Source organism: Lonchura striata, chromosome 36 (genome assembly GCF_046129695.1).
Source record: "Lonchura striata isolate bLonStr1 chromosome 36, bLonStr1.mat, whole genome shotgun sequence".
Taxonomy (NCBI): Eukaryota; Metazoa; Chordata; class Aves; order Passeriformes; family Estrildidae; genus Lonchura; species Lonchura striata.
In genome coordinates, this window is record NC_134638.1 from 211,335 (window position 1) to 231,808 (window position 20,474).

The 20,474-nt window shown below is 57.5% G+C and overlaps 3 protein-coding genes across 6 annotated transcripts; all 3 read left to right on the plus strand.

Moving 5' to 3' along the window:
- Positions 1–451: 451 nt before the first annotated feature.
- POLA2 (DNA polymerase alpha 2, accessory subunit) lies at positions 452–8,256 on the plus strand. Its single transcript, XM_077789622.1, has 19 exons — positions 452–589; positions 1,420–1,547; positions 1,643–1,728; positions 1,931–1,985; positions 2,065–2,171; positions 2,531–2,718; positions 2,949–3,037; positions 3,149–3,304; positions 3,584–3,646; positions 3,735–3,777; positions 4,353–4,471; positions 4,946–4,984; positions 5,094–5,167; positions 5,270–5,378; positions 6,096–6,202; positions 6,486–6,545; positions 6,658–6,784; positions 7,067–7,274; positions 8,198–8,256. The coding sequence occupies exons 1-19, from the start codon at positions 484–486 to the stop codon at positions 8,254–8,256; spliced, it is 1,923 nt and encodes a 640-aa protein (XP_077645748.1). The 5' UTR covers positions 452–483.
- Positions 8,257–10,520: 2,264 nt separating this feature from the next.
- CDC42EP2 (CDC42 effector protein 2) lies at positions 10,521–16,060 on the plus strand. Of its 4 annotated transcripts, XR_013341388.1 has the most exons (3): positions 10,521–10,879; positions 14,592–14,727; positions 15,464–15,475. XR_013341388.1 is itself a non-coding variant. In XM_021545756.3 (2 exons), the coding sequence occupies exon 2, from the start codon at positions 15,507–15,509 to the stop codon at positions 16,050–16,052; it is 546 nt and encodes a 181-aa protein (XP_021401431.2). In that variant the 5' UTR covers positions 10,521–10,879; positions 15,464–15,506; the 3' UTR covers positions 16,053–16,060. The 4 variants fall into 4 exon arrangements, 2 of the variants coding, with proteins under 2 accessions (XP_021401431.2, XP_077645830.1); XM_021545756.3 differs by lacking the exon at positions 14,592–14,727 and having other exon boundaries at positions 15,464–16,060; XR_002466826.2 differs by lacking the exon at positions 10,521–10,879 and having other exon boundaries at positions 13,543–14,727.
- LOC110478861 (uncharacterized) lies at positions 16,060–17,964 on the plus strand. The gene has a single exon (XM_077789703.1). The coding sequence runs from the start codon at positions 16,078–16,080 to the stop codon at positions 17,266–17,268; it is 1,191 nt and encodes a 396-aa protein (XP_077645829.1). The 5' UTR covers positions 16,060–16,077; the 3' UTR covers positions 17,269–17,964.
- The last annotated feature ends 2,510 nt before the right edge of the window (positions 17,965–20,474 follow it).

Consider the following 20,474-nt stretch of genomic DNA (forward strand, 5'->3'; position numbering starts at 1 on the left):
ACACACACCAGGTTTTGCCTGGAAGGGTGTGGGGGACTCCTAATACAAACGTGCATACTCCAACAAATGTTCAATATCACATATATCATACTAAAAATGACGCAAATTGTATCTACCGCACATAACACGTGTATACTCCAACAAATATTGAATATCACACTAGAAATAGCGTGAATTATATCCACCACTCATCAGGCCCGGTCGCGCCCCGGGTTCCCTCAGAGCCGCCTCAGCCCCGCCCCCTCGGCGCTCTGAGGGCGCGAACTTTCCCGCCCTTTTTCCCTCCCGCCCTTTTCCCCTCCCACCCCAATGGGCAGCACCTGGCCACGCCCCTTTCCCGCCCATCGCGCTCCTATTGGTCCGTTCCGTCTAATTATGAATGGGCACGCCCCTTTCCTCGCCGTGGCCACGCCCCTTTCTCCTTATTTGGTGTGGCCGCGCCCTCCCCTCACGGAGCGGCGCCCGCGCGGTTCGAGCGCGGCCATGGCGGAGCCGGAGCGGGGCCCGGAGCCGGTGACGGCCGAGGCGGTGCTGAGGGAGCTGCGGCTCTTCGAGCTGCGCTGCGACGGCGAGGAAGTGCCCGACAAGCGTGAGGGCTCCGGGGGGGCGCGGCCTGGGGGGAGGAGGAGATGGGGGGACTTGGGAAGGAGGAAGGGGGTGTTGGGGGCCTGTCAGAGGAGGTTTGGGGGTGCGGGGGGAGCTGTGAGGGGTGTTGGGGGCTGTCAGGAGGTTTGGGGGTGTCAGAGGGGAGTTGGGGGCCTGTCAGAGGAGGTTTGGGGGTGTCAGAGGGGAGTGGGGGGCTGTCAGAGGAGGTTTGGGGGTGTCAGAGGGGAGTGGGGGGCTGTCAGAGGAGGTTTGGGGGTGTCAGAGGGGCTGTGAGGGGAGTGGGGGGCTGTCAGAGGAGGTTTGGGGGTGTCAGAGGGGAGTGGGGGTCTGTCAGAGGAGGTTTGGGGGTGTCAGAGGGGCTGTGAGGGGAGTGGGGGTCTGTCAGGAGGTTTGGGGGTGTCAGAGGGGAGTGGGGGTCTGTCAGAGGAGGTTTGGGGGTGTCAGAGGGGCTGTGAGGGGAGTTGGGGTCTGTCAGGAGGTTTGGGGGTGTCAGAGGGGCTGTGAGGGGAGTTGGGGTCTGTCAGGAGGTTTGGGGGTGTCAGAGGGGCTGTGAGGGATGTTGGGGTCTGTCTGGAGGTTTGGGGGTGTCAGAGGGGCTGTGAGGGGAGTTGGGGTCTGTCTGGAGGTTTGGGGTGCGCTGAGGGGGAGTTTGGGGGTCTGGGGGTGTGGGGGGAGCTGTGAGGGATTATTTGGTTTATGTGGGTCACCGAGGGCTGTTTTGGGGGGCACAAAGGCTTGAGGGGGTGATTCGGAGGTACCCAAACGTTTTCTGGGGGGGTCTGGCTGGGATTTGGGACCCCTCTGTCCCCGCAGTGGTGGAGCTGTGCCTGAGCCACAGGCTGGGCCCGGTGGCCTTGGCCAACGAGCTGCTGGCCTTCGTCACCAGCAAAGACCTGGACCTGCAGCTCACCCCCGAGGGCCTGGACGCCTTCGAGCACGAGGTGGGGGTCCCCAGTTCCCAACTCCTGGTTTCCCCAGAGCCCCCGGGATGGCGGGGAGCACTCGCCATCCCCCCAACCCTGTCCTGCCGCCCCAGGTGCTGGCCAAGCGCGGCAGCCGCGGCCGGCGCGGGCGGGACGAGCGCCGCGGGCTCCTCCACGACATCCACTCGCTCCAGGAGCTGTATCCCTCATCCCGAGGTGATCCCGAGGACATTCCCCGGAGATCCCGAGCCCTTTGGGGGGGGTCTGGCAGAAAGTGGGGTGCCGTGAGCTGTCACAGATCCCCCGCAGGGGGCTGGGAATGGGAGGAATTCTTGGATTTGGGGCTCCTGGGGGGGTTTCACCCCAAACCTGCAGCGTTGGTGCCCCTTAACGCGCGCCAGCCTCGACGAGGAGCAGGAGGACGAGCTGCTGGACGCCTACACCACCCCGTCCAAGGTGGGCACCGCCCCAAAGCCGCGGGGCTTGCCTCCAGAGCAGCCTGGGAATGTCCTTTTGCTGCGCCTGTTCCCTGCAGGGCTCCCAGAAACGCAGCAACTCCACCCCGGAGACGCCGCGGCCCAAGCGAGCGGCGCCGTCCCGCAGCCCCTACGGGCTCTTCTCCCCCAGCAGCTTCTCCCCGAGGTGGGTGAGGGGCCTGGGGGGCTTCCCTGAATCCCTTTTCCCTCTTTTCTTCCTTCCTTCCCCTTAAAATCACACCATTATGGAAGATGGAGCCTTTTGAAGCTCTGTAAATTTAGGGGGGGGCATGGTTAAATTCCCACTGACCTCCTTGCAATCACAAAGTCTTTAAAGTTACAAACACTTGTGTTTAAACCTCGTTAACCTGTTAAAACGCCCTGCTCACAGATCAGGGAATTCATCCCTCTAAGCTCCAATTTATCATTTCATGCTCAGAACAGGAGATTAACCCAAAACCTCACCGAGTTTCAGGGTGGGACAAGCGCAGGCCTGAACCAGCCCTGTTTCTCGTGTCCCCACAGTGTCACCCCCTCCCAGAAATACTCGTCCCGTGGGGGCCGGGGCGAGGTCGTGGCCTCGCTCGGCTCCGGCCAGGGCCTGGCCTGGCGCGGCCGCGGCGGCTGCGGCGTCACCATCTTCGGCCAGCCCGAGCAGAGCCTCAGCAAACCCTACAAGAGCATGTTCCAGAAGGCGCTGGACGTGCGGGAAGGTGGCACCGGCACCCCGGGGTGGGGTCGGGGGGTGTTGGTGACATCAGGGTCACCCTGTTGGGGTCAGGGGGTGTTGGTGACACCAGGGTCACCCCGGTGGGGTCAGGGTCAGGGGTCAGGGGGCATTGGTGACACCAGGGTCACCTTGGTGGGGTCAGGGGGTGTTGGTGACACCAGGGTCACCCCGGTGGGGTCAGGGGGTGTTTGTGACACCGGGGTCCCCTCCCAGCGCTGGCCGGGCGGGTGGAGGAGCTCGGGGAGGTCCTGCAGAGGCACCACGGCCTGGACAGCTTCAGCTCCGCTGTGCTCCCGGCTCAGGTGAGACCCCAGCCCCTGTTATGGGGTGAAACCCCCTCATTTTGGGGTGAAACCCCCCCGTTTGGGGTTAATCCCCCCGTTTGGGGTTAATCCCCCCGTTTGGGTCCCTAGGAGCCGGTGACGGTGCTGGGGCAGATCGGCTGTGACGGGAACGGGAAGCTCAACACCAAATCCGTGCTGCTGGTGGGGGACCGGGAGCACTCGGGGGGAGCCGAGGTCCCTCTGGACCTCTCGGAGCTTCCGGAATATTCCCTGTTCCCGGGACAGGTGCGGCTTTGGGGATCCCCCTTCCCTCCCTGCCCTCCCCAATTCCTGCTCCTTTTCCTTCATTCTTGCTTCTTTCCCCCTTTCCTGTCTTTTTTTCCCCAATCCCTGCCCTTTTTCCCAGTTCCTGCCCTTTTCCCCAATTCCTGCCCCTTTTTTCCTCAATCCCTGCCCCTTTTCCCCAATCCCTGCCACATTTTCCCCCAGTTCCCATCCTTTTCCTTGGTTCCCACGCTTTTTCCCGATTTCCCGTGGTTTTCCCCCAATCCCGGTGTCCCACAGGTGGTGGCCCTGGAAGGCACCAACAGCACGGGCAGGAGGATGGTGGTGACCAAGCTCTACGAGGTGACCCCGCTCCCGGGGGGATTTGGGGTGGGATTGGGACATTTGGGGTGGGATTGGGGCATTTCTGGACCCTCCTGGTTTCCCACAGGGGGTCCCTCTGCCCTTCCACACCCCCACGGAGCCGATGGCAGGTGAGCCCTGGGGCCTTCACTTTTTGTCCCCAAATCCTCATTTTTTGTCCCCAAATCCCCTTTTTTTTCCCCCAAAGTGCCCTTTGGATTCTCCATCTCCCCCTTTTCCTTCCCCAGTCTCCCTTTCTGTCCCCAAAACTCCCTTTATTACCCCCAAATCCCTCTTTTTTCCCCTCTCAAACTCATTTTTCATCCCCAAACCCCCATTTTGGGATCCCAAATCTCCTTTTTTGTCCCTAAATCCCCCTTTTTTATTCTCCCCAAGCCACTTTTTCTCCTCATCCCTCCTTTTTTCCTCCCCACATTCCCATTTCCATCCCCCAAACCCTCCTTTTTGTCTCCAAACCGCCCCATTTTCCATCCCTGTTCATTCCTAAACGTCCCCCTTTTCTCCTAAACCCCCTTTTCTCCCCAAAAAACCCTTTCTCCTAAAAAACTCCTTTTTTCTCCCTAAAACCCCCTTTTTTCTCCCCAAAAAACCCTTTTTTCTCCCAAAAACCCCATTTTTCCCCAAAAAACTATTTTTTTCTCCCAAACACCCCGTTTTTTTCCCCAAAACCCTCTTTTTTCCCCAGAGCAGAGGATGGTGCTGGTGGCCTGTGGCCCCTTCACGCCCTCGGACAGCATCACCTTCGAGCCCCTCAGTGACCTCCTGGAGGTCGTGGCCCGTGACCGCCCCGACGTTTGTATCCTGGTGAGGACAATTAACCTCATTAACCATGAATATTTAATTACCTCCATCGTTATTAACCCAATCCTGCACCCCTCACCCCGACCCCGCAGCCTCGAGACGCTTGGGAGGCTCCAAACCCTGGAAAATTCACATTAAAATCCCATCTCTGAACCCCAAAACACCCATTTTTCACCCTGGGAGTGCCCAAAACCCCTCACTTTTCACCCAGCAATCCCCAAAATCCCCATTTTTCACCCCAAAGTGACAGAAAAGCTCAATTTTAAGAGCAAATGCTGCCCTAGGAGTCAAATCCTGATTCCCTGCCTGGGCACAATGCATCTGTTTCAGCAATTTCCACTTTTTGGTCTCATTTTGTCCTAAAATTTTAGGGGTGTGGGCTAAAATTTGGGTTCATTGATGAGAATTATTAAAAATTATCCTTTCTGGGCGGTGATTTGAAGTGACTCTTTGCTGCTTTTCCCCATTTCTCCGCAGTTTGGGCCGTTCCTGGACGCCAAGCACGAGCAGGTGGAGGTGAGGAGGGGTCCCCCCAAAGCCCCCTCAATCCCTGCGGATCTGGGGCAGCAGCAGATCCCCAAAATCAGGGGAATTGTGCCAATCCCGCTGTTTTCCCCCAATTCAGAGCTGCCAGCTCCTGAGCCCCTTCTCTGACGTGTTCCGCCTCTGCCTCGGGACCATCATCGAGGGCACCAGGAGGTGGCCACGGAAACAGCCCCAAATTCCCCATCCCCACGGGGCTCTTTTTCCCCAAAAGTGCTGCTTTTCACCCCAAAATTCTCTCCTTTTTCCCTCCCGCAGTGCTGGCTCCCAGCTGGTGCTGGTGCCCTCGCTCCGGGACGTGTCCCACGACTTCGTGTATCCGCAGCCGCCCTTCTCCTTCCCCAACCTGCCCAAGGAGGACAAAGCGGTACCTGCCCCAAAATTCCGCTTTTCCCCCCCAAAAAATCCATTCCCAGCAGCTCCCCACCCCTCCTGGCAAACCCCAGCTGGGATTTGGGCTGAAATTCCCCTTTTTCTGCTGCTGCTGCTGCAGCTTCCAGGGGGACAAAGGATTTGGGATTGGAATTCCAGAGCTCCCAACGCCCCTCCCAGCCCTTTTTGGGTTCAAATTACTTCATTTAATGATTCTTTGTCCCTCAGGAGCAGATCTGATGTTCCTGCAGAAAATCTAGCTCGGCCCTGGGGATTTTGGGGAACATTTTGAGGGTTTAAGGGAAACTTGGTGGGATTGGGGCAGTTTTGAGGTGATTTAGGGCCAATTTGGGGCATTCCAGGGCAGATTTGGGGCATTCCAGGGTGGGGTTTGAGCATTTTAGGAGGTTTGGGGCATTCTGGGCTGGGTTTGGGGTGTCCTGGCCGGGTTTGGGGTGTCCTGGCCAGGTTTGGGGTGTCCTGGGCCAGGTTTGGGGTGTCCTGACCGGGTTTGGGGTGCCCTGGACGGGTTTGGGGTGTCCTGACCGGGTTTGGGGTGCCCTGGACGGGTTTGGGGTGTCCTGGCCGGGTTTGGGGTGTCCTGGCCGGGTTTGGGGTGTCCTGGCCGGGTTTGGGGTGCGCTGGCCGGGTTTGGGGTGTCCTGGCTGGGTTTGGGGTGTCCGTGTGTCCAGCCCCGTGTCCGTGTGTCCAGCGCGTGCTCCTGGTGCCCGAGCCCTGCACCCTGGACATCGACGGCGTCATCTTCGGCCTCACCTCCACCGACCTCCTCTTCCACATGGGGGCTGAGGAGATCAGCAGGTGCCTCTTTTTTAACCTTTTCCCCCTTTTTTGGACCTTTTCTCCTTTTTGTTTAACCTTTCCCCTTCCTTTCTTTAATATTTCCCCCAATTTTTTAGCATTTTCCCCATTTTTTCCCCTTTTTTCCCCTTTTTTCCCCTTTTCTCCTCTGCCTTTTCTCTCTTCCCTTCCCCCCCCAATCTCCTCTTTCCCCATTTTCCTTTCCCATTTTCCCCTTTTTCCCCATCCTTTTTTTCCTGTTTCCTCCCTTTTCTCACCCATTTCCCTCCCCTTTCTCCCACAGCTCCTCCGGCGTCTCCGACCGCTTCACGCGGATCCTGCGGCACATCCTGACCCAGCGCAGGTGAGGACCTCCCAAAAACCCTCTTTCCTCCCCAAAAACCCCCTCTGCCTTCCCAAAAACTCCTCTGTCCTCCCCAAAACCCCCTTTTTTCTCCCCGAAACCCCCCCTGCAGTTTCTACCCCCTGTACCCGCCCTCCGAGGAGCTCAACGTGGACTTCGAGGCGCTGGCGGCGTTCGCGGCGCTGCCGGTGACCCCCGACGTCCTGGTGACGCCGTCCGAGCTGCGCTTCTTCGTCAAGGTCAGGAATCTGTCCCTGTCCCTGTGCCTGTCCCTGTCCCTGTCCCCATCCCCTGTCTGTGTCCCCAATCTTGTCCCTTGTCCTGTCTCCTGTCCCTGTCCCCATCCCCGTCCCTGTTCCCTGTCCTGTTCCCCCATCCTTGTCCGTGTCCCAATCCTTGTCCCTTATCCCTGTCCCCATCCCTGTCCCATGTCCTTGTCCCTGTCCTCTGTCCCTGTCCTCTGTCCCTGTCCGTGTCCCCGTCCGTGTCCATGTCCCCATCCGTGTCCGTGTCCCCCGCAGGACGTCCTGGGCTGTGTCTGCATCAACCCCGGGCGCTTGACCAAGGGCCAGGCTGGGGGCACCTACGGGCGGCTGCTGCTGCGGAGAGAGCGGCCGGGGGACAGCGACGGGGACAGGGATGGGGACAGGGATGGGGACAACAACGGGGACAGAAATAGGGACAAAACCGGGGACAGAAATGGGGACAGAACTGGGGACAACGGGGACAGCGACGGGGACAGGGACGGGGACAGGGATGGGGACAAAACCGGGGACAGGGATGGGGACAGGGATGGGGACAACGGGGACAAAACCGGGGACAGCGACGGGGACAGAACATGGGACAGAACTGGGGACAACAATGGGGACAGGGACGGGGACAGGGATGGGGACAGAAACAGGGACAAAACCAGGGACAGAAATGGGGACAAAACTGGGGACAGCGACAGGGACAGAACACGGGACAGAACTGGGGACAAAACCGGGGACAGAACTGGGGACAGCGACGGGGACAGAAACATGGACGGGGATGGGGACAAAACCAGGGACAGAAATGGGGACAAAACCGGGGACAGGGATGGGGACAGAACCGGGGACAATCCTGCAGAGAATGCCGGGGACATTCCCAGGGACATTCCCAGGGACATTCCCAGGGACATTCCCAGGGACATTCCCAGGGACATTCCCAGGGACATTCCCAGGGACGCCCCCCGGAGCAGCCCCTGCGTGGCCGCCCAGGTCGTGAGGATTTGAGCTCCCAGCTCTGCCCGTTCCCACCCAGGGCTGCAGGGGCAGGAATTGGGGTTAAAACTCCTGGAATTCTGGTTAAAACTCTGGGAATTCTGGTTAAAACTCCTGGAATTCTGGTTAAAACTCTGGGAATTCTGGTTAAAACTCCTGGAATTACAATTAAAACTGCTGGAATTCCAGTTTAAAAGCCCCAGAACCGTTTGGCATGTGGAGGATTTCCCCAGGAGGATTCAGGATTCACCTCCAGTAAAACAGAATTTGGGAAGCGGAATCCGGGCGTGGGATCCTCCCTGTCCTGGCATCACCCTTTGCCTTCGGTGACCTCATTAGGGAACTTGGAGTTTAATTAGTCCAGAACCAATTAATTGTGGAATCCTGGCGCTGCTTCCTGCTGCTTCCCAGGAAAAAACAGCTGCGGGTCTGGCTTTGACCCTTTTCCCAAAATTTTTGCCCCAAATTGATGATGATGATGATGATGATGAAGGTGAAAATTAATTAAAGTTTCTGCCTGTCCCGGTGTCATTTCCTATGGGAAAAGATAAATCCAAGGGGTGGATTTTGGGGGAAAACCAGAGAAAATTGCGGCTGGGAAGGGAAACTCACAACTCTGCCGTGTGGCCGGAATTTTCCCAAAAATCTCCTTTTTCTCCCTAAATATCTGCATGGAGCAGTTGGGAAGTGCCAAGGTCACCTCCCGGTTCCTCCTCTGCTCTTTGCCCAATTCCAGCACTTCTCACCCCAAATCAAATACAGTTTTTCCAACATCCATAAAATCTTACTTTCCTCTCATTTCCAGCTTTATTTTCGGGTTTTTTTGCACCTGAGGGGAGGGGAGCAGAATCCCATTCCCTCCCAGGTTTCCCCTTGGGTTCTCCTCCCCCCGCCTCGGTTTCCCTTGGAAAAACTCCGATTTTGGTTAAAACAGCAGCAGGAAGAGCCAGAGCCGGGTCCTGGGGGGATTTGGGGAATTTCGACTCTTCCCCCCCACAGAGCCCCCACCGTACGATCCATCCCTAATTCGGGATTTAATTCGGGAATTCCGAGGGTTTTGGGAGGGAGCCGGTCCCGCTGGGGTTTTTCCAGATTTATTTTCGGGGCTCCTTCCCAGAGGAGAGGCCGAGGGAGCTCCGGGAATTCCCGGGAAGGGAATTGAGGCCGGGATGGGGGCCTGGGATCCGCTCGGGAGCGGCTGCGCCGGGACCGATCCCGAATCCTGATCCCAAATCCCAGCCCCGATCCCGAATCCTGATCCCAAATCCCGGCCCCGATCCCAAATCCTGATCCCAAATCCTGATCCCAAATCCCGGCCCCGATCCCAAATCCTGATCCCAAATCCTGATCCCAAATCCTGATCCCAAATCCGGCCCCGATCCTGAATCCTGATCCCAAATCCGGCCCCGATCCCAAATCCTGATCCCAAATCCCGGCCCCGATCCCGAATCCTGATCCCAAATCCCGGCCCCGATCCCAAATCCCGAATCCTGATCCCAAATCCCGATCCCGAATCCTGATCCCAAATCCCAGCCCCGATCCCAAATCCCAGCCCCGATCCCAAATCCTGATCCCAAATCCCAATCCCGAATCCTGATCCCAAATCCCGAATCCTGATCCCAAATCCCGATCCCGAATCCTGACCCCAAATCCCGAATCCTGACCCCAAATCCCGGCCCCGATCCCAATCCCGAGGTCCGCAGGTGACACCGCCGGGAATTCGGGAAAAGGGAAGGGAAGGGAAGGGAAGGGAAGGGAAGGGAAGGGAAGGGAAGGGAAGGGAAGGGAAGGGAAGGGAAGGGAAGGGAAGGGAAGGGAAGGGAAGGGGAGGGGAGGGAAGGGAGGGAAGGGGAGGGGAGGGGAGGGGAGGGAAGGGAAGGGAAGGGAGGGAAGGGAGGGGAGGGGAGGGGAGGGAAGGGAAGGGAGGGAAGGGAGGGGAGGGGAGGGGAGGGGAGCGCGGGCGCAGCCCCTCCTGCCCCCGGCCGCGTCCGCGGCGCTGTCGCGTCCCGGATTTAAAGGGAAAGCGGCGATTCCTTCCTTGGATCAGGAAAAAGGAGCGGATCCCTCCCCCACCTCCTCCCCGCTTCCCGGCTTAATTAAACCAGCGCTTAATTGGAGCTCCCCGGCTCCGCCTGCTCCCGGCTTAGAGCAGCGGAACGGCCGCGGAACAGCCCCTGGATCCCTGGAACAGCCCCTGGATCCATGGAATAGCTCCTGGATCCATGGAACAGCCCCTGGATCCATAGAATAGCCACTGGAACAGCCCCTGGATCCCTGGAACAGCTCCTGGATCCCCGGAACAGCCCCTGGATCCATGGAATAGCTCCCGGAACAGCTCCTGGATCCCTGGAACGGCCCCGGAACGGCCCCTGGATCCCCGGAACAGCCCCTGGATCCATGGAATAGCTCCTGGATCCCTGGAATAGCTCCCGGAACAGCTCCTGGATCCATGGAATAGCCACTGGAACAGCCCCTGGATCCCTGGAACAGCTCCTGGATCCCCGGAACAGCTCCTGGATCCCCGGAACAGCTCCTGGATCCCTGGAATAGCTCCTGGATCCATGGAATAGCTCCTGGATCCCCGGAACAGCTCCTGGATCCCTGCCCGGCGCTTTCCGGGCGTTTTTTCCTGCGAGCAGGAGAATCCCCGGATTTCCGAGCCCCCGGATTCCCGAACCCCCGGATTCCCAAACCCCCGGATTCCCGAGCCCCCGGATTCCCGAACCTCTGGATTTCCGAGCCCCGGATTCCCGAGGCGCCGCTCCGGAGTGTCCCGGGCAGGCTCCGATCCCTTTCCCAGCCGCGGCCGCTCCCAGCGCCACTTCCCGGGAATCCCGGCCCGGGAGGAGCCGCCCGACGCAGCCGCCGCTGCTTTCCCTGGATTTTGGTTTTTTCCCTGGATTTTTTGGCACCGCGGACACCGGGGTGTGGCCGAGGCCGAGACTTCTTCCTTCCTTCCTCATCGTCCGGCTTTTCCTGGGATTGTCCCGAGGGTTTTCCTGGGAAAAGGGAGGACCCGGCAGGTCCCGCAGTCCCCATGGAATTGTCAGCGCCGCGCTGCCCCCGCGCCGGACCCTCCGCTGGATCCCCGAGGTGGGGCGGGATCAGGGAATTCTTTCCCGGATTTAACCGATTTTAACCAATTCCAGCTTTTCCCGTGGCCAGCGCGGGGCCGGATCCCACGGACGGGTCCTGGCGCCGCTCCCAAAATCCCCGTTCCCCAAAAAACCCCAGGACCTTCATCCCAAAGGGCTCTTCTTCCTCTGGGCCGCTCGGGACCGCAGGGCAATGGGGCATTTCCATCCTTTTTCGGGAAAATCCAGCCCGCGGCACGACCCCGGGGCGAATCCGGAGGCGGGGATTTAAAATCGGGCACCAAAAAAAGGCTGGAACGGGTCAGGAGGGGAGGAATGGGAGGAACCCCAGGAGATCTTGGAGGCTGCTCCTCCCTCGGGCCATTCCCATGGGAAAAGGAATTTCATTCCATCCCCGAATCCCCGCTTGGGGAAAAATGTGGATGGGATTTCTCGTGGGGACACCGGAGTGGGGAAGAGCTGCTCAGACAGTGCCAAAATGCCTGAAAATTGGCTAAAACCCCCCAAATTTCTGTGTGGCAGGGCCCAAAATGCTGGAAATGGGCAGGAAGTGAGGAATTTTTCTGGAAAAACGGTGGGAAATGTAAAAATGTTGAGGTCCTGAAGCTCAAGGGGCTGAAAATGGGCAGAAAATTTCACATTGAGGTAGAAATTTCCAAAACCAGGTGGAAAAGGAACGGAATGTCCAGGTTGTGAGAGGTAAATTTGTGGCAAGAGGCAAAAAAAATCCCAAATGTTTCCTGAGCTGAAGCCTGAATTTCCAAGAACAGGTGGAAAGTGAAAAACCTGGATGGGCTGAAGCCCAAAGTGCTGAAAAAGGACCAAAATTTTCCTGTAATTTCAGAGAAAGAGCCCAAATTCCTCCCAATCCAAACCCTAAATCACCAAAAACGGGTGGAAAAGGAACAGGATATCCTCCATTGGAGCCGGAATTGATGGAAACAGGGGAAAATTCCTCAAATTTTCCTCCGTGGGAATCGAATCTGCTGATTCAGGCGATTCCAAGGGTCGGAGTCCTGGAAACACCTCCTGGAGCTCCTCCCACTCAGATCCTGGGGAAAACATCCCTTTTTTCCCCTGTTTTTTGCTCTTTTTCCCTGTTTTCCTCGTTCCTGACTCTTCCTTCTGGGGTGTCCTGGGTTCTCCTGGGATTTCAGGGGTGGAAACTCCCAGAAATTGGGGGTTTTTTTGGAGCTTTCTTCACGGTTTTCCTCCTTTTCCAGCCCATTTTTCACCTGTTCCGGATCTCCCTACAGGATTTGCCTGGGGGAGGAAAAAAAAAAAATAAAGTCCTACAGAATTCCAGAGGAGGGGATTTTGGGGCTGGAGTCGCCCGTTGCAGGGGTTTCCCTCTGGCAGCGCAAAGGGAACGGAGCTCCCGGAGCTCCCGGAACGTTCCGGGGCTTTGTCCCGGCGCAGCCGCGCGGGAGCGGCCCAGGGGAGGGACCGGGGCCTTGTTCGGGCTGCCGGAGATTTCCAGGAGGCAAAAATCCCGGAGCACCGGGACAGGCATCCCCGTCAGCCCCAGCCACACCTGGGGATCCACATTTCACAGCCTTCTTTCCCTCCAGATCCACCTTATTCCCTACAGATCCACTTCTTTCCCCCACAAACCCATTTTCCCTCCTAGAATTCCATTTTTTTTTCCCTACAGCCCAGTTCTTTTCCCTACAATTTCACTTTTTTTTCTCCACTTCAATCCTACTTTTTGCCCTACGTTCCCCTTTTTCCAATGGCCGCGGTGCTTCCCCGCGGCACCGGTGTGGATGTGATTCCAGAGGAAGATTCCCTGTCCCCGTCCCTGTCCCTGTCCCCAATCTTGTCCCTGTCCCTGTCCCCATCCCCATCCCTGTCCCTGTCCCATCCCTGTCCCATCCCTGTCCCATCCCTGTCCCTGTCCCCATCCCCATCCCTGTCCCATCCCTGTCCCTGTCCCCATCCCTGTCCCTTTGTCCCCATCCCCATCCCTGTCCCATCCCTGTCCCTTTGTCCCCATCCCCATCCCTGTCCCATCCCTGTCCCTGTCCCATCCCTGTCCCATCCCTGTCCCATCCCCATCCCTGTCCCATCCCTGTCCCTGTCCCTGTCCCTGTCCCTGTCCCTGTCCCTGTCCCATCCCTGTCCCTGTCCCCATCCCTGTCCCGTCCCTGTCCCATCCCTGTCCCTGTCCCTGTCCCTGTCCCTGTCCCATCCCTGTCCCTGTCCCCATCCCTGTCCCGTCCCTGTCCCATCCCTGTCCCTGTCCCATCCCTGTCCCTGTCCCATCCCTGTCCCGTCCCTATCCCATCCCAATCCCTGTCCCATCCCTGTCCCTGTCCCCATCCCTGTCCCATCCCTGTCCCCGCCCCTCCCGCCCGTCCCGCACTAATCCCGGGATTAGCGGCGCCGCTTCTGCACCGTCAGGATTCTCCTGCCCGGAGCCGCCGGACGGAGCCGGGGCCGGGCCCCGATCCCCGGGACCGCCCGGGACCCTCTCCCCTCCCGGACCCTCTCCCCTCCCGGACCCTCTCCCCTCCCGGACCCTCTCCCCTCCCGGACCCTCTCCCCTCCCGGACCCTCTCCCCTCCCTCCCCTCCCCTCCCCTCCCTCCCCTCCCTCCCCTCGCGGCCTCGGGAGCGGCGCCAGCGCCGGTCGGTAACGGGGTCTGGGCGGATGGGGGGAAAACGGGGCAGAATTCCATGAAAACGGGGGATAACGGGAGAGAATTCCATGGAAACGGGGGATAACGGGGGAGAACTCTATGAAAATGGGGGAGAATTCCATGAAAACGGGATAATGGGGAGAACTCCATGAAAACACGGGAGAATTCTGTGAAAACAGGGAAGAACTCCATGGAAACGGGGGATTATGGGGGAGAATTCCATGGAAACGGGAGAGGAGGGAGGGAATTCCATGAAAACAGGATAAATGTCTTAAAAACGGGATGATAAGGGAATATTCCCTAAAAACAGGGAATTATAAGGGAATAGTCCCTAAAATGGGATAATAAGGGAGTATTCCTCCAAAGCAGGGAATTATAAGGGAATATTCCCTAAAAACAGGGAATTATAAGGGAATAGTCCCTAAAAACAGGGAATTATAAGGGAATAGTCCCTAAAAACGGGGGATGATAAGGGAATAGTCCCTAAAAACAGGGAATTATAAGGGAATAGTCCCTAAAAACAGGGAATTATAAGGGAATAGTCCCTAAAAACGGGGGATGATAAGGGAATAGTCCCTAAAAACGGGGGATGATAAGGGAATATTCCCTAAAAACGGGGGATGATAAGGGAATATTCCCTAAAAACAAGGAATGATGAGGGAACATTCCCCAAAGCAGGGACAGGCGGGCAGCAGTCGGCTGGGGGAGGTTTGGAGCGGTGAAGGGGAAATGGGATTTTCCATCCCTCGGGCCCTCGGTGGTGTTGTTGATTTTAGGGATAAATCCTCCCGGGGCTTTTCTGGGTCGAATTCCGGGAGGGGCCCCTCAGGGTGTCCCTAAATCCCTCACTGCTGCTCCCTTACAAAAACAGGGGTGGATGGAATTCTTTTCCCCTGAAAATTCCTGATAAGGGTGAAAACCTCCGGAACTTCCCACTTGCTGATTTAACAGGGAACCTTCTGGCGGCCCCAAACTCCTTCCATCCCTTTTCCCTCCCACTGAGGCAATTCCCAAAGCTGGACACATTCACGGCACCACAAATTCCCATTTTTGCCTCATTTCTCCCCAGAGCTGGAAAATGCGGCCCAGATCCGATGGCTGAGCTCAGAGCTGACGACTGAAACGGGAAAACCCCAACTTCCTTCCCCTTGTGGCCCCAGATCCCCAAAATCTCTGGTTTTTACTGGGTGGGGCCGAGAGACGGGGTGAGAAAATCCCTTTTGGGTTAAAAACGCCTCTTCCCAGCACTCTGCTCTCCCGACCTCCAAGTGCACAGCCCGGCTCCTCCCCAAAATCACAAATCCTCTGGATTTCCCTGCTTCCCTCCCTCCCACCCGCGCCTGGCTTCCACCTGCGCCTCTGGGGGAAGGTCTGGGACTGGTTTGGAGGGTGAGGACAGTTCTGGGATTGGTTTGGAGGGTGAGGATGTTCCAGAGGAAGGTCTGGGGTTGTCTGGAGGGTGAGGACACCCCAAGGGAAGGTCTGGGATTGTCTGGAGGGTGAGGACACCCCAAGGGAAGGTCTGGGATTGGTTTGGAGGGTGAGGATGCCTCAAGGGAAGGTCTGGGATTGGTTTGGAGGGTGAGGATGATCCAGGGGAAGGTCTGGGATTGGTTTGGAGGGTGAGGATGCCCCAAGGGAAGGTCTGGGGTTGGTTTGGAGGGTGAGGATGTTCCAGAGGAAGGTCTGGGATTGTCTGGAGGGTGAGGATGCTCCAAGGGAAAGTCTGGGATTGGTTTGGAGAGTGAGGATGATCCAGGGGAAGGTCTAGGATTCATTTGGGGGGTGAGGATGTTCCAGAGGAAGGTCTGGGGTTGTTTGGAGGGTGAGGATGCCCCAAAGGAAGGTCTGGGGTTGTCTGGAGGGTGAGGACACCCCAAGGGAAGGTCTGGGGTTGGTTTGGAGGGTGAGGAACTGAGCCTTTCCCCCACTCCTCCGCAGGCTGTCCTGAGCCGGCCAGCTGGGCCGCGTGCCGGCGGCCGCCATGTCCACCAAGGTGCCGATCTACCTGAAGCGGGGCAGCCGCAAGGGCAAGAAGGAGAAGCTGCGCGACATCCTGTCCTCGGACATGATCAGCCCGCCGCTGGGCGACTTCCGCCACACCATCCACGTGGGCAGCGGCGGCGAGAGCGACGCTTTCGGGGACATCTCCTTCCTGCAGGGCAACTTGCACCTGCTGCCCAGCGGCCGCGACGCCGAGCGCGGCGGGGCGGCGGCGCCGTTGGAGTCCTCGCGCGCGGCGCCGCCGCTCCAGAACGCCGTTTCGCTGCCGGCGCTCGGCGCCGCCCGGGCGCTGAGCCTGCCCGCGGCGCGGGCCCCGCCGAAACCCCCGCGGCTGCGCCCGGACGAGGCCCCGGCGCCGCCGTCGTCCCCGCGGCCCGGCGCCGGCGAGGCCGAGCCCTTCCCGGCGCACGCCGGCTCGCTGCTGTCCCTGCACGTGGACCTGGGGCCGTCCATCCTGGAGGACGTGCTGCGGGTCATGGACCGGCACCGGGCCGAGCGCGGCGCCCGCCCGGAGATCCGGACGTGACGGCGCGGGGAGGCGGACGGCGAGGATGAGGATGGCGAGCAGGATGCGGGGCGGTTTTCGGACACGGCGCTCGGATTCCGGCTCAGATCCCAGCTCTGATTACAGCTCATATTCCAGCTTGGATTCCAACTCAGATCCCAGCTCAGATCCCAGCTCAGATTCCAGTTCTGATCCCAGCTCAGATCCCAGCTCGGATTCCAGCTCAGATCCCAGTTCTGATTACAGCTCAGATCCCAGCTCAGATCCCAGCTCTGACTACAGCTCATATTCCAGCTCTGATCCCAGCTCAGATTCTGGCTCTGATTCCAGCTTGGATTCCAGCTCAGATCCCAGTTCTGATCCCAGCTCAGATCCCAGCTCAGATCCCAGTTCTGATTCCAGCTCAGATCCCAGCTCGGATCCCAGCTCAGATCCCAGCTCGGATCCCAGCTCAGATCCCAGCTCAGATCCCAGCTCAGATCCCAGCTCGGATTCCAGCTCAGATCCCAGTTCTGATTCCAGCTCGGATTCCAGCTCAGATCCCAGCTCAGATTCCAGCTCGGATTCCAGCTCAGATCCCAGCTCAGATCCCAGCTCGGATCCCAGCTCGGATTCCAGTTCTGATTCCAGCTCAGATCCCAGCTCAGATCCCAGCTCAGATCCCAACTCAGATCCCAGCTCAGATCCCAACTCAGATCCCAGTTCTGATTCCAGCTCAGATCCCAGCTCAGATCCCAGCTCAGATTCTGGCTCTGATTCCAGCTCAGATCCCAGCTCAGATCCCAGCTCAGATCCCAGTTCTGATTCCAGCTCAGATCCCAGCTCAGATCCCAGCTCAGATTCTGGCTCTGATTCCAGCTCAGATCCCAGCTCAGATCCCAGCTCAGATCCCAGCTCAGATCCCAGCTCAGATCCCAGCTCAGATCCCAGCTCGGATCCCAGCTCGGATTCCAGCTCGGATCCCAGCTCAGATTCCAGCTCAGATTCCAGCTCAGATCCCAGCTCAGATCCCAGCTCAGATCCCAGCTCAGATCCCAGCTCGGATCCCAGCTCGGATTCCAGCTCGGATCCCAGCTCAGATTCCAGCTCAGATTCCAGCTCAGATCCCAGCTCAGATCCCAGTTCTGATCCCAGCTCAGATCCCAGCTCGGATTCCAGCTCAGATCCCAGCTCGGATCCCAGCTCGGATTCCAGCTTGGATTCCAGCTCATTTTCCGCCTTTCCTCTCGCCGGGTGAGGGTTCGCCCTCAGGGCAGAACCCCCGAGCTCTCCTCAGTGCCAGAGCTGACCACTGGAAACGCGACCCCGTGTCCGTCGGACCCCGCGGGATGAATTCCTCTTTTGGGATGAATTCCCAAAGATTCCGGCCAGGAGGATTTGGGGGCGCAGCGGGGTTTGTTCTGAACCGTCACGGCGCCGTCACTTCAACTCCTGCTCCGTGAAATCCTTTGGAAATCCCAGACGGGGCAATCTCCCCCGGGAGATCTCGCCAAAACTCCCCGTGGAGAAGCCAAAAGTCCCCGTGGAGGAGCAGGGCTCTTGTTTTAGGAACTCAATCCACGGAGGGGCCAAAAAACCCCTCTGGGGCCGGCAGGAGCGGGGCTGGGCTGGGAATCCTCGAGGAGACGCAAAACCAACCCAAAATCCCGATCCGGGCCGACGGATCCGCCGCCGACTGTTTGGGAGCGGCGGGAACGGGGAATTCCAGCTGGATTTTGGGGAATGGGACAAAAACCCAGCTGGACACGCTGCCGGTGACTTCGCGGGGCCTCCTTGCCCAGGCTCCTGTCACAAATTCCATCTTTTCCCGATTCCGGGGAGTTTGAGCCCAGAATGAGGCCGGGATCCCCCCAGGGCAGAGTCGGGCCCCTCCTGACCAGCGAGTCTAATTTAGATTATCTGACTAATGACTCATTAGATTCTCCTTAACGAACCCTTGTCCCGCCTCTTCCTTCCCCTCCCCCTCTGCGTCGGTAAACCGCTTTTGGTGCAAACACCCAGAATTTGGGGATAAACCTATTTCCCAACGTTTTCGTCTGTAAAATAATTAGCAGACCGAGGTTGATTGGGCTCGATCAGGTTTAATTTCTATTTGGTCCAACTCTTCCCTGCTCTGAACTCTTTTCTCCCCCCACACTCTGTCCACATTTTATTTATTTTGGGATTTTTCCTCGCCAAATCAATTCCAGCCGTTTCAGAGCCTCGTTTGCGATTAATTAACCCTCGGGACATTTGTGATTAATTAACCCCAGAGATTGGGATGGGAAGGTGGCTCCAGACACGCCACAGCTGCCACTCGGACCAACGTGAAGGGAAGCCAGCCCAGCACGGCTCATTTTGGGTGGATTTCTGTGGTTTGGGGGTTTTCCAGCGCGAGCTGGGCTGGGACAATGTGGATGGACTTTTTTTCCTGGATTTCACCCCAGTTTTCCTGGCTTCCACCTTAATCAGTGATTTGAAGATGGAGCTGTTTGTGCCCCACCTCGGCCCAGGAATTGCGAAACCGTCGCTGCCGGAGCGGTTTCGAAATAATCAAAATCAGCCAAAATCCCCTTTTTTCCTGTTTTGTCCCTTTTGTGTCCCGGTTTTTTCCCTTCCACAACCCAGGGCTGACTTTTGGGGTGCTCCAGCTTTAATCTGGGATCTCGTTCACTCGTTTCTGTTCTCTCTGCTCCAGTCCTGGAAAAGCTCCTTTAATTTATCAAATTTGGGGTTTTTTTAACCTTGAAAAGGTGATTTTGCTTTTCTCCCCCCCTCCCCTCCTTTCTCTCTTCCCTCCCTCCCACACCCCCCAGACCAACTTGCTATAAACCCCTGAAATTATCCCCAAAATTAGTGTTATTATCCCTGAAATGTTTTTTTTCCCTCAATCTCATCTCCTGAAAAAAAAAAAAAAAACAAATTCCTTAATTAACTTTTAATTAATGAATAAATCATTTGGGATCCCTTTCCACAGAATTGGAGCCTCCTTCACTTCTCCCCTAATTAATCACTCCCCGAATTAATGATTTATGCAAACCACAGCTGCTGATTTGCTCCCAATTCCAAGAATTTGAGTCATCCGGAGCAGCCCTGACTCAGCTCCCCCTCCCTTTTTGGAGAATAACTCCGGATTCAATCAAGGATGGAATCGTTCATTAACCCCAGCAGGGGCACAGGCCTCCCTCCCAATTTCCTCGTTATCCCGGGATTTCCGCTGGATTAACGCCGCCCACGCCAGCGGTCAGTGCCTGACCCCCGGCGTGGCCGGAGCCGGGAACGGAGCCGGAGCAACAGCCGGCCTGGGATTACCAGGAGGAGGAGGAGGAGGAGGAGGAAGGTTTGACCAGGGGGTGACCTTGGGGGAGAAACGCAAATTCCCAGCAAACAGGGAAAAAAAAACCCAGGTAGGATGTGGAAATAAGGAGGAAAAAGAGAGAGGAATTCACCTGGAAATAAATGGGGAATTCACCTGGAATTGAGGCACTCACTTGGAATGTGGAATTCACCTGGAAATAAATGAGGAATTCACCTGGAAAGGAAAACTCACCTGGAAGCTGCCATCAAACCACGCTCGCCGTGGGGTCTGTGGGTGACCTCGGTCCTGAGGGATGAATTTGGGGACACTTGGTTAATTCAGGTTGGAGAAAAAGGGAAAAGAGCTCAACAATGGGAACTTTTGGCAGGAGTTTTTGGGGATGAGGAGCCGTAAGGAATCTGGGGGGATCTGAGGGATCCATCCTCACTTATCCCTCATTTCCCCTCTCCCAGCTGTTCATCCCTCATTTCATTCCCCCATCCCCAATTTATCCCTCATTTCCCCTCTCCCAGCTGTTCATCCCTCATTTCATTCCCCCATCCCCAATTTATCCCTCATTTCCCTCCCAACCCTCACCCCTCTTTCCATGTTATCCCTTCCTTCCTCCATCCCTCCCCATCCTCCCTCTTCTCACCCCATTCCATGGAAAAGCTGAGAAAACCTTTGGGATCATCAAAATCCAACCCGGCCACCCCTGAACAGCGTCCCCATGTGCCACATCCCGGCTTTTTTTGGGATAACCCCAGGGTGGGACAACCCTTTCCAGGGACTTTCCTGAACAAACCTCCCCTGACACAACTCGGGGCTGTTCCTTTTGTTTTATCCATGGGGAGAAGGGATCTCACCCCCAGCCCCATTCCAGGGAATCTAGGGAGCAGTGCGGTCTCTCAAATCTCCTTTTTCCACGATAAACCCCCTCATCCTCTGCCATCATTTCCGCCCTCACTTTCTGTCCATTTTTGCCTCACTCTCGTGCTTTGTTCTCTCCCATTTTTCCCCTCAGTCTCCCCCCGTATCCCCCACTCTGCCTCCCACCCTCATCCCCACGCCCTCCCTTCCTCCCCGTACCTTCAGCCGCCCCTTTTTCCCGGATTTTCTCCTTTTTCGTGCATTTTCCCCCCTCAGATCCTTTTCCCGCCATTTTT

Excerpts from the sequence above, each read along its gene's own strand:
- POLA2 (XM_077789622.1), top strand. The coding sequence starts at position 484 with ATGGCGGAGCCGGAGCGGGGCCCGGAGCCGGTGACGGCCGAGGCGGTG. Across the intron at positions 1,729-1,930 it reads ATCCACTCGCTCCAGGAGCT|CCTCGACGAGGAGCAGGAGG; the intron begins GTATCCCTCATC and ends AACGCGCGCCAG. Across the intron at positions 6,546-6,657 it reads CACATCCTGACCCAGCGCAG|TTTCTACCCCCTGTACCCGC; the intron begins GTGAGGACCTCC and ends CCCCCCCTGCAG.
- CDC42EP2 (XM_021545756.3), top strand. The coding sequence starts at position 15,507 with ATGTCCACCAAGGTGCCGATCTACCTGAAGCGGGGCAGCCGCAAGGGC.
- LOC110478861 (XM_077789703.1), top strand. The coding sequence starts at position 16,078 with ATGAGGATGGCGAGCAGGATGCGGGGCGGTTTTCGGACACGGCGCTCG.